The sequence below is a fragment of the Oculina patagonica genome, chromosome 3 (assembly GCF_052425735.1).
Source record: "Oculina patagonica isolate OP01 chromosome 3, crgOcupat, whole genome shotgun sequence".
Classification (NCBI taxonomy): domain Eukaryota; kingdom Metazoa; phylum Cnidaria; class Anthozoa; order Scleractinia; family Oculinidae; genus Oculina; species Oculina patagonica.
The window spans coordinates 3,437,474-3,450,768 of record NC_135760.1 but is presented as its reverse complement, the minus strand read 5'-3'; the positions used below and the strand labels follow the sequence as shown (position 1 = coordinate 3,450,768).

Below are 13,295 nucleotides of genomic sequence, written 5' to 3'. Positions count from 1 at the left end.
CATACAATCATTCTTAAGGTAAACAGTCTAACCCAAGAGACAGGATTAGCATAAGCTGACCGTTGACTGAGTATGCAGAATAATCATTTTGAACATTATATATTGCGTGGGCTTCGAGCTAGAGAAAACATTGCCAGTTGGCAAGGTCTACGTGCAAGCATATCCGAAGCTCGAAGGCAAAATATTCTGAAGAAAGTAAGGTAAGTCGGCCTTTTAAAACCATCTTGCAAATAACACAAGGACTGATTATCAGCCCTATTTTTTAATGCAGTTTTGATAAAAGTAGTTCTGTTAAGTCCGGAAAAATTATTTCAAGGATAAAATTGGCCAATATACTTGCACTTAGATGGTAAGTGTGGAGCACTCTGCTCCAATGTCCTTCTCTCTGTCTCTTTCCCTCCAATTGGGTTCAACACATTGTATCAGTCGCTCAACACAAGTCATTCTTGATTTAATTAGGATTGTGGCCGGGTAAAGATGGTGACCACTTCTTGGTACTGGTCAGGGAGATTTTGTATTTTAAGATTTTAGGAATTTGAGCTTGGAGTGAAGCAATCAGACTGGGACGATAGAAGACGAATAAATTTAGTCAAAATGCGCTGTTTACTTTGACAGCAAACTGCATGACAGCCCCAGAGCAGGCTACAGAATTTCGTAAAAAGGAGACCAGCAACTTGTAATGTTCGATCAAAATCTGGCCTTGTCTCATATTTAACTACAACATTCTACACGAACCTCTTGAGCAAAAAAAGAAAGCATTTTGTAGGTCAACGGTTAAAATTTTGAATTTTCCATTCATTTGACGCTTAAGGCAGTCATACTTAATTCCTATTGTGACGCTATATCGACGGTTTGTAGCAACAATACCCTCATTACTGTGTGGTTTAAAAATAAAATGTAATCCATTATATTATATTGGGAGGATTAAGACCATTGAGAATCTCTTTTGACGGTTGGTGGCAAATATTACCAACCACCTCATTAAAAATTTGTGGTTTGACAGTTAAATTTAGTCCACTGAACCGTAAAAAATATCTTTATTGGCGAGTTAACGGTTTTTAACCAATTTTTGAATGAAAACAACAATTTGAATTGGAAACAACCTTTGGCCCGAATTAGCAGTCCAGCTCTACGATCGCTTTTCCCTGAGGCAATCACCCAAGTTGTATTTAAAATTAGCTTAAGGAAGGCTGGATGCACGTTCTTATCATATAACTAGTTTTTTTTTTTAATTTTACGAAGTGGTACAGAACTGTTTAGTCTGAACGAAACATGACTTCCTTGGTGTGTGCCTTGATCTGGCTCTTTACCCTACATACGAGCACTGGCAGTCGAATGGGTCCCACGACCCCTCGGCCGAGCGATTTTGCTCAGTGCCGGTTGAGTGACGACCTGAGAGAGCAGTTTGTGGACTTTCACAACAAGTTCCGTGGAGAGGTACAGCCCAGTGCAGCGGACATGGAGTACTTGGTGAGTTGTGCCACCTTACCATTCTTTTCGGTAGATCGTGTTTTGTTTATTTCGCGTTGGCTGATATTTGAATGGAAGAGTATATTTTTGACGCAAGTAAGCTGTGAGAAGTGACTGTCGCATGTAATGCAGCGTAATTCAGCTCAAATTCAGAGATTGGGTTGCCTATGATTTTGGCGCCAAAATGTTTCTTATCATACCGTATTTTCTCAATTAAACGCCCCGGCGTTTATTTCAAACTTTGCCTGGTGTACCCGGCGTTTATTTAAAGCCGGCGTTTAATCGGGTCCGGCGTTTATTAACGAAGTGAAACTTTCTGTCATTTTCCATGTTGATTTATTATAACCCATCTTCCGATACCTAGGGCCAGTTTGTCAAAGCGGAACGCTTTTTTCCTTCATCCCGCCCCGACAAACTGTCCCTGGGTCTCCGAGTCAGGATTATTACCAAGAGTTACAGTATTGCATACGGCACGTTGCAATCAAGATTTGTGACAAATAGAACCGAAACGATATATGAACAACATGGGAACAAGTAAATGTTACGGATACAGAGTTTTAAGTTCATAAACGGAAACGCCTGGACCTTGAACAAACGCCGGGACCTCGATCAAACGCCCCAGTTTTGACCCGGCATTTAAACGAGGCCGGCGTTTAAACGGGATCCGGCGTTTAATCGAGAAAATACGGGATCCGGCGTTTAATCGAGAAAATACGGTATCCGGCTTTTGAATGAACCCAAAGAGTAACCAACATCTAATTTCTTGTTATTTTCTCCGGGGATTAAATCAGTCTAACGTAAAATGTGTAGAGGAGGATGCGGAGTGACATTAATTATTTTTATCACAGTGTCAAATCTTTGCTCTTAAGAGATGAAGTGAACGGTTTAGAGCAAAATAACCAGTTGGCGATTTTCCCATTTTAAATACTTAAGTGTAATTAATCAAATCAACAAAGGAATTGATCTTTGTGGTATATAAATATTTCACTGAGTTCTTACTTTGCTTTAATGTAGGAATGGAGTGATGATCTTGGTAACCTAGCCCAAATGTGGTCGGATAAGTGCGAATGGATGCATGGCTTTACCAAGTTTGGGGACTGGTACCCAAATCAACTGTTTCGAAGCAAGTCTGCAGGTAAGAGAAATGCAGTTACAACGGGCCGGGAAAAGAACGGCGTCTAAAATTATTCCGAATAAAAGCCGAGAGTAGACATAAACTTACGTTGTCACCTAAAATTATTCAATTTGTTTGTTAGCAGTATTGGAAGATCTTACAAGATATCCTGAAGTTAAGACAGTAATTGCAAATTAAAAACTCGAGCCTTTTGTTTGTTGTCAGTTCGGTGTAAGACATTTTGTTTTCAGTCATTATTAAAATATAACTGTAGCGGTTTTCAGTTGAGTGTTGTTAAAGCGAAACTAAAGCAATTACTAGAACCAATCAGAACGAGCGTATTATAAGTTACATTTATGAAGTAATTTTAAAACAAGTAGACTACTAGCCCGAGTGTTCTATTCTAACAATAGAGTGTTTCTGTCGAGGAACTATCGGCTGATAGTTGCCCCGCGGAAATTTGATGTTCTTAAAACAAATATTAGCCCGAGAAGCGAAGCTTCGAGGGCAAATATGCTAGTTTTAAGAACATCAAATTTCCAAGGGGCAACTATCAGACCGATAGTTCCGAGACAGAAACACTCTATTGTCTTTATTGTTCACCACTAAATTTTCTTCCGCGCGCACATACAAAAACAGGCATCGTGAATTATTTTTACTTTTGAGGATAAAAAACTCAATTGAAAGCCAAAATTTAACAAACGAAACAAAACCAGACGAGAAAGCCACTAAATGCAGTGAATTTGGTTGGGTTTTTTTGTCTGCAGGCAGCTTGTTTACAAAAAACAGTCACGGGCGGGCACTATCGATCCGGGCATTTTTCACGGGAGGGCACTATGGGCTGATAGTGCCCTCCGGCGGACGGGCACTATCGCGTCACGTGTTCAATCCAAACCAATCAGAATCGGAGAAAATTTAGTGGTGAACTATAAGAGCGAATAGTCAACGAATCGCAGCCAAGTTGACTATAACTCATAGAAAAAGAGGGTGAGAAGTCTAATCGTTTTAGTCGGACACTGTCCAAAACCTACAAGTTCATGTGTTTATATTGATACAAATTATTTTTTCCTTTTAAGAGCAACGCGCGCGATCATGTTCTAACATGTCGGCGAATAGGAAACGGTAGAAAAACCAATCAGATTCGCGGTTTTCCAATAGAACACGGATAAGTTTCTACTGAGAACCAGTTAGAACTCGAAGCAATAACAAAGTAGCCTGGCACCAAGCGCGGGAAAACGCATAGAACGGTTTTCATTTGAGTTTTGTAAAACCAAAATCACACTGGCCAATCACAAAACACACAGACAGTCCATTACACCAATCAAAACTAGAAGTAAATACTTGTAGATGGCGGGAAACGCAGGAACACTTAGCTTGCGCGAGCGCGAGTAACGATTAATTTCACTTCTGATTGGTCGAGAATGTGGCGCGAGTTTTTTAAACCAATCACAAAACGAAGTAATGCAAAACCAAAGCAAACGTGAATTACTTTTAATAATTAAGTAAATATAGCTCTACGACCGCGATTGGGTCGCGATTGGGTTTGGTTCTGCATCTGATTTAGGGCAGTAAAACAAGGGTATACGAAATCAAAGTAATTACGGAATACCTTCGGCAATCAGTCGAAAATGGCTCTGTAAGCCAATCCCCATTTTGTACGTGTGCAATAACAAAAATAATAATAAAAATTTAATTTAGCTCATATCAATGTGTACATGTTGGTTTTCGTATTCTTATTTAGATGGAAAGAAGGTAGTGCAGGACTGAATTTGTAGTTAAGTAAGTGTGTATTGATAACTATAATTTTTGTAGGTCAAAACTTGGCGCGTGAGTGGGGAAAGTGGATGGAGAAGAAAGAAGCCGGTCCGGAGGACTCCGTGCGTAGATGGTTCATTGAAAAGGATTATTACACGTTCGGAAAGTTTGCGTACCCGATGCCTTCCTGGATGTGCCGTAAAAAGCCGTGCGGGCATTACACGCAGGTGTGTAATATCAAAAGTCCATCATAGGACTTATGGCCTGGTAATATACACGGGTCTGTTAGTAAAATGTTTATCCCGCCGCTGAAATGCATGTCATAAAGAGGCACTGCAATTTGTTTTTGTTTTTTTCAGTACACCATGTTTTCGAGTTATTTCGCAATTTGTCTATTAAGCGGTCAGTTGGCCATTTGCCGATTGGAGATGAGTAAAGTTTTTATTAGTCAAATGAGTAATGAGTCATGAGTCAACCACAAGCAAACTGAAGTGGAACTAGCCGCAAGCAAACCAGAGTAGAACTAACCGCAAGCAGAGTAATGTGCTTCTGAGATTACTTGTAAAAAGGGAAACCGTGGTTCAATAGAAAATAACCTACTTTGTGTAAAAGAAAAAAGCCTAGGTTGACTCATTGACTCAAATCATCGGACCTGCCCGAGGGTGACCGCTAAATAGAGATTTGACTATAGCAGTCAATTACTGGAGCGATCTGAACAAGAAATTTGTTAACCCGGAGCAATTTACTTTTGTTGGAGTAGTTTTGTTTCTTTTCTTCATGAAGGTTGTGTGGGCAAAAAGCAAACAAGTTGGCTGTGCTTTTAAGTGGTGCGACAAATACTTCGATATGCCTCACCCCTGGGTTCCTGGGGAGACTGTTGTGACCTGTGACTACTACCCAAGGTAAGTGAGAAGTCCACTAAGCCACAATACGATTATGCATCGATTATTATTGTTAAATTTGTCAAGTACAAAAGTGTATCCTCGTTCACCTTTGCTCACATTGAAACGGTTCATGATGACCATATATTCGACTTTGAGTAGATTTCGGTGACGTCGTCGACTGGGTATAATTTGATTGCTTTTGGAAGCAGATTGATATCAAGATATCTAGTAAGATATATATAGAAAATGGCGGTTCTTATTTTTTTATTTTTTATGCTGGAGACGTGAACGTTGTCTGGAGACATTTACACTGTAACGCTTCGGTAGACGGCTAAAATTAGTCCTTTGCTTACTGCCAATGTACAGTAGAATCCCGTTTTCTTGAACCTCTAAGCGAAACGAAAATTACTTCGAAAAATCGAAAAATTCGAGAATTCGGGAGTTTCAAGAAACCGAGGATTAGAAAAATTGGGATTCTACTGTATTATATGGGAGGCGCAGTGGCCTAATGGTTAGTGCGCCGGACTCTGGATCGAGCGGTCCAGGTTCGAGACCTGACCGGGGCTCTCCGTTGTGTTCTTAGGCAAGACACTTTACTCTCATAGTGCCTCTCTACAACTAGGTGTATAAACATGGCGTAGAATGCCTATTGTTCTCGGGACATTTACTTACATTTGCCGTTCGTGGGTTGGCGAAAATCAGCAGAACTTTTTAGAAATTTCCTTTTGAAAACAGCCTCCATACAAAAATAGGCCAATTTTGCTGTATTTTCAAGTGCAAAAGAACAGTCATTACACTTGTTCAATTTTGTTTATTTGAGCCTTAAAATGTTGATATAGCATTCCTCTTCAAAAAGCCGCGCGTGGGTTGGTAGATTTTTACTTTTTGAAACCAGAAAACCAAGTTTAATCAACGCTACTGGGCCAATTTTGACGCTTTCTTCTCTTATTGTGAGCGCTCTCGCATTCAAATTTGCCGCTTCGCTGATAATGAATATTTAATGATGTCCATGCATTCTGCCCCATGTGGGTTCCGGCGAATTTACTGCTGGGGGAAACCCTGCAATGGACTAGCATCCCATCCAGGAGGGAGAAGAAATACTCCTAGTCGCTTAATGCTACAGAAACCGGGATAATCTCCGGCCTGATGAGCCACTTGGCTTGAATGCAGGCTTTACCTTACATGCTGTATTGTGGTCAACAGTGAGTATGTCCGTGACGTACTCGGTATTTGATATTTTTACTGAATGGTTAAATTTCCTTTTGCAGCGGTAACGTGGTCGGACAGCGTCCCTACACACCCGGTCCCCCGTGTACAAAGTGCGCCAGTGGACAAGGATGGTGTTACAAAAACCTTTGTAGTGAGTATAAGCGTAAACTGAATGTTAGGAAAAAAGGGCAATGTATATAGAGAAAAGGAGAATTAAATTAACAAATTGACGTCAGTTATTTTTGCATCTGTCCTCTTATTGATGATAAATTGCGTCACAACATTGTTAAAGTGTTGTGGATCCACGAGCCGCAGGCGACTGAATCTACAACAAACTATTGTCTTCCATATGAACGGGACGGGGATGCTCATTACATTATTCTAATTAAACCCCTAAAGGAAACCAATCTTGGTGTGGCTCCAGCCCTTTTTTTCACCCCCAAAAGATATCATTTTTCAAGCCTGATGGGTTCAGACCACAACACAGCACGAAGGCATTTTTTCTTTTATTTTTTTTTCTTTTCCTTGTCTGCTAAAACTTTTGGGGTTCTATCCTGAACACCCAAAGAGAGATGAGAATACGTAATCTACGTCCTTAAGTTAGACTGCGAGCATCCCCGTACTTTCACATGGGAGTCTCTTCACCCCCGGGGGAACTGAGTTGCATTATCTCAGACAGATAAGTTTGATGTTGTTCTCTGAATCTGTCTTAACGAATAATTGATCTGAGACAAGTTGTTAGGAAGGTCATTCTTAAAAGTGATCAAATCCAATTTCTGCTAACAATATCAGCTATATATTTATACATCCTCAAGTTGACGAAAATAAAAAGTTTTATAAAGTAAGGGATCGGAAGAATAATATCCTTCTGGACATAAAGCGCTAACTATTCTGTTCGTTTGTATGTTCGCTTCAGGAGAGTGCAAGAATTTCAGCCCAAAATGTGGAAGGACGTACACGAAAAGCATGTGCCTTTCACAAAGAGACTTGATGGAAAAGCACTGCCCACAAATGTGCAACCTTTGCCGTGAGTAATTTAAATCTGTGACAATAAACGTTCCCATAGCTAAGGCCACCGTTCCTGCCGAAATAAAAACATGAATAATCTGGGCATTCCAGTATCTTGAGGATAGATTGGAATCTAGTGATGTGCTTCGTGCGCGAAGGGAGCGATGGGCAGGGACTACCAACAAGAAGAGTATGGTGACGAAGTACTTAGGTACAGTCACGTGCGGTTTAATTAATGGTTTAGGCGCGCGTAGAAATATTATTGAGTAGTAACTGCTTTAAAACTTGCGAGTAAGGTCCCACATACCATCTGTCTTTGCTTCGTTGCAATTACTATAACCAGTCAGTTAGCATAACCAGTCAGTCAGTTAGTTAGTTAGTTAGTTAGTTAGTTAGTTAGTCAGTTACTATAACCAGTTAGTTAGGTTTGTAGGCTATCGCGCCCGGGGGTACTCCCCCAAAAAATTCGGTGTGAGTGTGCGGAGCGCTTTCTGAAATCCTTACTATATTTAAATGTGATTTGTTCCAAGAATTAAGCCTAACTGCTAACCAACAGACTATACTCCTTTTCAGACCAAAATAGTCAAATCTATACTCTATTTTAGACCAAATCAACTTGAAAACCATACTCTTAGGCGCCGCACGTATCTATATGACTTTTCACCCGGTGGTTAGGGGGATTGGGACATAACACAAGCTGTTTATGCTGTGGTTATTTTCTCAGTTTGTTCCATATAATTTCTCTGTTTGCAGGATGTCCTTTGCAGTGCAAGAACGGCGGACAAGTCGATCGGAAAACCTGCACTTGTACATGCTATGGCAAGTGGAAAGGCGCAGATTGCTCAGGTAATAAAATAGAATAACAGATGTATTCAACATTTGGTGTTTCAGTTGCTTTTAGCACGTTCTTGTATGCCTTAGATTTTGTATGTGGCACACATAGGTTGCGTGGGTCCCGGCTAGTTGCAAAACACAATATATTCTAACCTATTCTGGCCAATTCAGACTGCCTTTGAGGGGCTCACTGGACACAGTGCTTAACACCACCCCTTATAAAACGAGTCGAGAGTGAAGACTCATTTTAAAAATTGAAGCTCATAATTTGGATCTCAAGTGATAATTCACTAAACGATTTCCAATCAAAGTCGTTATAAAAGTTAAATATGCCGGATATATATACAAGAACAGCTTTAACTCAAGTATTCTTTGTCTTCAGAGAAAATATGTGACCAAGGATGGTATGGAGAGAACTGTGAAAGTAAGAAAATTAGTATTTATTTTCTTTTTATTTCACCGCTATATAATGGGGTGCCAAATGGGCTAAGGGCTCCGGACGGGGTGTCAGGGCTCCCCCCCTCAAACAAACAGACAAACAAACAAACAAACAATCGATAAAAAACAAAACAGTGCCTTCGGCTTCGCAGTAAACGTTTTCAGGGCTTCAGGTTCTTTAGCAGCAGAATAATGTAAGGTCTCCTGCGTTGCAATATGGCCATCAAGTTATAACGGTTGGCCCATCGGTTCATGACTCCAGTAAAAAAAACAAATGGGCATTAAAGTTTTTAACGGGGCAATAATGCTCAGAATGTTCGAAATATAAATCAGTGAAACTGAATACTTTGGGAGTCACAAGGATTCTCTCTCTTTGTGCCATGCCCTCTTTTTTATTATACACATATTCTCCTCCGTCTCGATTAAGACTTGAACTGGGTATCGTACAACAATGTCAGTCTGCTTCAATACTGCTTCGATAGAGGCGTTGGAGACAGGTTACCACAGGAACCTTAATTATATTTTCCATCGGAAAGTGAAGACATACGAGATGAACTTTTTATTATGCATAACGACTCGTTGTTGTCAAAAATCGTGATTCACAAGGGACAAAGGACATGCTCAAAGTCTTAGAAAATGACGCTTGTATTTTCCTATCGCAGAACGGTGTTATGACAAAGTGGGAACATCAACGTGCAAATGGCGGGTACAGAACGGTCACCCATGCTCTAGGGGCTATATGAAGCTGGACTGCATCAAGACATGTGTTTGTGGTATGCTAAGCTCTAATCCCTAAATAGCGATCCAAATTCAATTTCTGTTCCATTTTGTTCTCTCCAAAACCCCTAGTATCACAAGACAATACATTTTCCCCAATTTCCCTTTTCTACTTTTTCAGATCTGATGCCAAAACCAAAACCAAAGCCTACAGCACCCATGAGAACCACCCCAAAAGTCACTGCCAGACCAGTAGCTACCCCATCAACAGGGGAAGGTATGCAAAAACGCTAGTCTTCAGTATTTAATTGTTAAATTTACGACATTCAGTTAGTATTTGAAGAGACAGTTTAGATGGGAATCAACGGAACTCGTTCTAATATGCTCCGGGGACTTTAACCTGTGCCAATTAATCATTTACCAACATAATAGGACCGCACTGAAATTCACAGTGTCGTGTCGCCCTCTTGAAGTCTGGCACAGAAAAGCGTGTGAAGGAAGATATGTTCTCATATTAGTTAAAAAATAACTAACTATTTTCACAAAATCCTGGAACTTAGAAAAGTAATAACTAGGGTTTCGTACTATAAATTATAATTGTTGTAACCAAATAAGGGGAGTGGATGGACGATTCTATTATTTCCTCTAGAAGCATTAATTTGAGTGGTGGTTTTGTTATAAAGAAAGAGACAGTCCTGCCACACCCAGAACATTTTAAAAGTAAAGTTAAGATTTTAAAGATTCGATCGGCTAAAGTTATTACTAGTTAAAGCTGCCCAAACTGTATACCTCTTTGGGTTTGGTTTTGATTAACAATTTGGATAGTATCTTTGGACATCCATTAACGTAACGGACAATTTAATAACTATAAGCTATCATTGAAGCAATTTAAAGTAAATTAATATAAAACGGACATTCACGATTTATTCCACAGAATGCAAGGACGAATACCGTTCACCTAAGCAGTGTGAGGTTTGGGTAAACAATGGACTTTGTAAGAAAAGTTCAAAATACTATGACTGGATGAGAAAGAACTGCTTGAAAAGCTGTGGTGCTTGTGGTAAGAGTTAATTTTTCTTTCTTCTTTTTTTAACGGGTTATGCTGCATTGGTAACACAACTCAAACCTCTTATTACTTACGGACACTATACTGATAACAGACAGTTCACTGACTTGGATACTTCCATACTGCGGACACCTATATAAGACTGGTAGTTCACTGACTTGGTCCCAGAGAAGCCAGAATTCATATAATCTCTTCCTTTTTAATATGGACATTTACCTCTGGTTCTTTGGTTTCCGTATTAAAGGGGCTGTGTCACGAATTTTAGCCAAATTTAGGCATCGGAAATGACCATCATATTTGGTGAAATATAAAAGAAGGTTCGGATGGCAAAAAGCGACAGAGATTGAAACAGATTGCAATATGAATTTTTGAAATATTGTTGGGCTTAACAGCTTTCAAAGTTAATCTCGTTTGCTTGAAACTTTAAATTATAACGGCCGGGAGATGGTTGCACAAAACTATGGTTTGTCATTTAGATCCATAGCAGTGATTTCTTTGAAAACATTAAGTTTATAGTGAGTATTTGGCAAAACTTAATAAAATGTTCCTTTAAAGAGGTTTAAAATACATGTCCTGTACTATGCCATCCACACTATTTGGTATCAATGTCATGCATACTAAAGACAGCCGGTAAGTAACACATGTTATCATATATTTACAAACATTACAACATATAAACGCCAAATTTAGGATTGAAAATTGAACCAAAATTGGAGCCAAAAAGTATATCCCATCCCGGGCTTGAGAGTATCGTCCTCCTCATGGGGGAAGGGGATGGGGGCATCGAACACCTACGGTGTTTTTGATATACACCCAGCTGTATAAATGATATTGGGAACTGGAAAACACACAGAATACAGCCAGAGAACGTATAACGAACAATGGAACCAACAATGATATAGTTGATTAAAATACTATTGCTATAACTTTTTATAGCATGCCAAGATGTGTATAACACTGCAGACTGTAAACGATGGGCTCAAAACGAAGAATGCAAGAAAAATCGTTCGTGGATGGAGGTAAATTGCCCAAGGAGCTGTCTTGTGTGTGGTGAGTCAAATGAAGTGGAACTTCTGGTAATTTATACCCGAAATTACAGGTAGACATTTTTGTAGTCCTATAATGTACGTGACAGAACTCGACAATTTTTTTGGTAGAGCTTAAAAAAACTTTTATGGCATATGAAAGGAAATATTTATAAAGGCACATGGCATGAGCTTTTATCTAGCCCGCCCTTTAAGTTTCTCATTTATTTTCATTCAAATAATAGAGATTTTCACTAAATTAATAATTAACAATTTATGAACTATATGAGAGGCACGGTGGCCTAATGGTTAGTGCGCCAGATTCCGGATCGAGCGGTCCGGGTTGGCCATAGCACTGCGTTGTGTTCTTAGGCAACAGGGCACTTTACTCTCATAGTGCATCTTTCCACCCAGGTGTATAAATGGGTACCGGCCGGCGAATTTATTGCTGGGATGGTAACTTTACGTTGTCTACGATGGACGTCTACTACGATGGACTACGACAGTACTCTTAGCTGCTTAATGCTACAGAAACCGGGATAAGCTCCGGCCTGATCAGCCACTTGGCTCAACAGCAGGCTTTACCTTACCCTTATGAGCTATATAAAAAATTGTTACTAGTAATTCAATTGCTAGCAACAAAACGATGATCATTTCCAAGAGAGTTGTTTTGTTAACTGTGAAGCGACTGCTCCCTGGCTGGATGTAACCATTTTATTTTTTGTTTACTAACAGACTGCCATGACAAACACACCAAATGTGGTCAATATACTGAAAGTGGATATTGTGACAACAAATATGTTGCGTGGATGAGTCTACATTGTAAAAAAAGCTGCAACAAGTGTGATTAGGACAGAACGGAGTCCCGGGAACAGGTCTAAAAGTCTAGAGTTAGTTATTTTTATTTTAAAGTTTTATTGTAGTTGCATGCTAGATTGAAGATTGTCAGGCTATTGACTAAATCTGTCATTAACCTTTGAAAACGTGCTACTGAAAATCTTAAAGTGTGAGCTTAATAAAATGTGGAGTCTTTCTCGTCGGTAAAGACTTTCCTTTGTTTATTGAACCGTGTTTATATACTCTTTGTGTTCAAAATAAAAAGTTATTGAAATCTGTTCACCAGGTATTTTGCCCTTCCGTGTGGCTTTAGAGAGACTGGGGGCAAACACAACCTTTCACAAAGAAACAATATGAAGTTTCTTTGTTAATAACTTTTTGAGAAATTTTTGTGTCTTGTGACCGCTTTTTGGTCACAAACACTGGGTTTTTCAAGTGCCCACACACTGGTCACACGTAAACATGTAGTAAAGAAACTAGCCAAATCAAAGTGATGCAATGGGTATCTCAAGGAAATTATATAAGTGTGATGCGCTTGCACCTTGTTCTTACACAAGCAATAGCAGTTTCAATTGTTCCCAGCCAATCACCTTATCCATAGGGTCTCATTTTACCGAAGTTGATCCTAAACTGAAGCATGAACTTACGAACCTCCTAATAACTGACCATTGTGACACATAGAAATTGGCACTGCAGGGTAGCCAAGAAAAATACCTGACGGTAATGGAAGCTTAATTTTCTCAGTGAAAAAGCAGGGACAGAGTTAGTGTCGTTTTAACTATACCGTACCTTTATCCCTATTATCTGCGATGTACACTGTGGTCAAAATTGTTAATAGAAGCTTGCAACTGGTGGATTGCCTCCAGTTGTCATGATCGATCAAGTCCAAGTAAAACAACCTGTGTTAGTCAGACAATAAAATATTTTGGTTATACTAA

At 39.5% G+C, this 13,295-nt stretch overlaps 1 protein-coding gene across 1 annotated transcript; it reads left to right on the top strand.

Moving 5' to 3' along the window:
• Positions 1-13,295, top strand: LOC144646197 (uncharacterized). The gene is made up of 14 exons (XM_078505743.1): positions 1-200; positions 1,243-1,470; positions 2,485-2,605; positions 4,397-4,566; positions 5,123-5,241; positions 6,492-6,583; positions 7,349-7,459; positions 8,194-8,286; positions 8,657-8,698; positions 9,375-9,485; positions 9,611-9,706; positions 10,364-10,489; positions 11,432-11,545; positions 12,256-13,295. The coding sequence occupies exons 2-14, from the start codon at positions 1,273-1,275 to the stop codon at positions 12,369-12,371; spliced, it is 1,509 nt and encodes a 502-aa protein (XP_078361869.1). The 5' UTR covers positions 1-200; positions 1,243-1,272; the 3' UTR covers positions 12,372-13,295.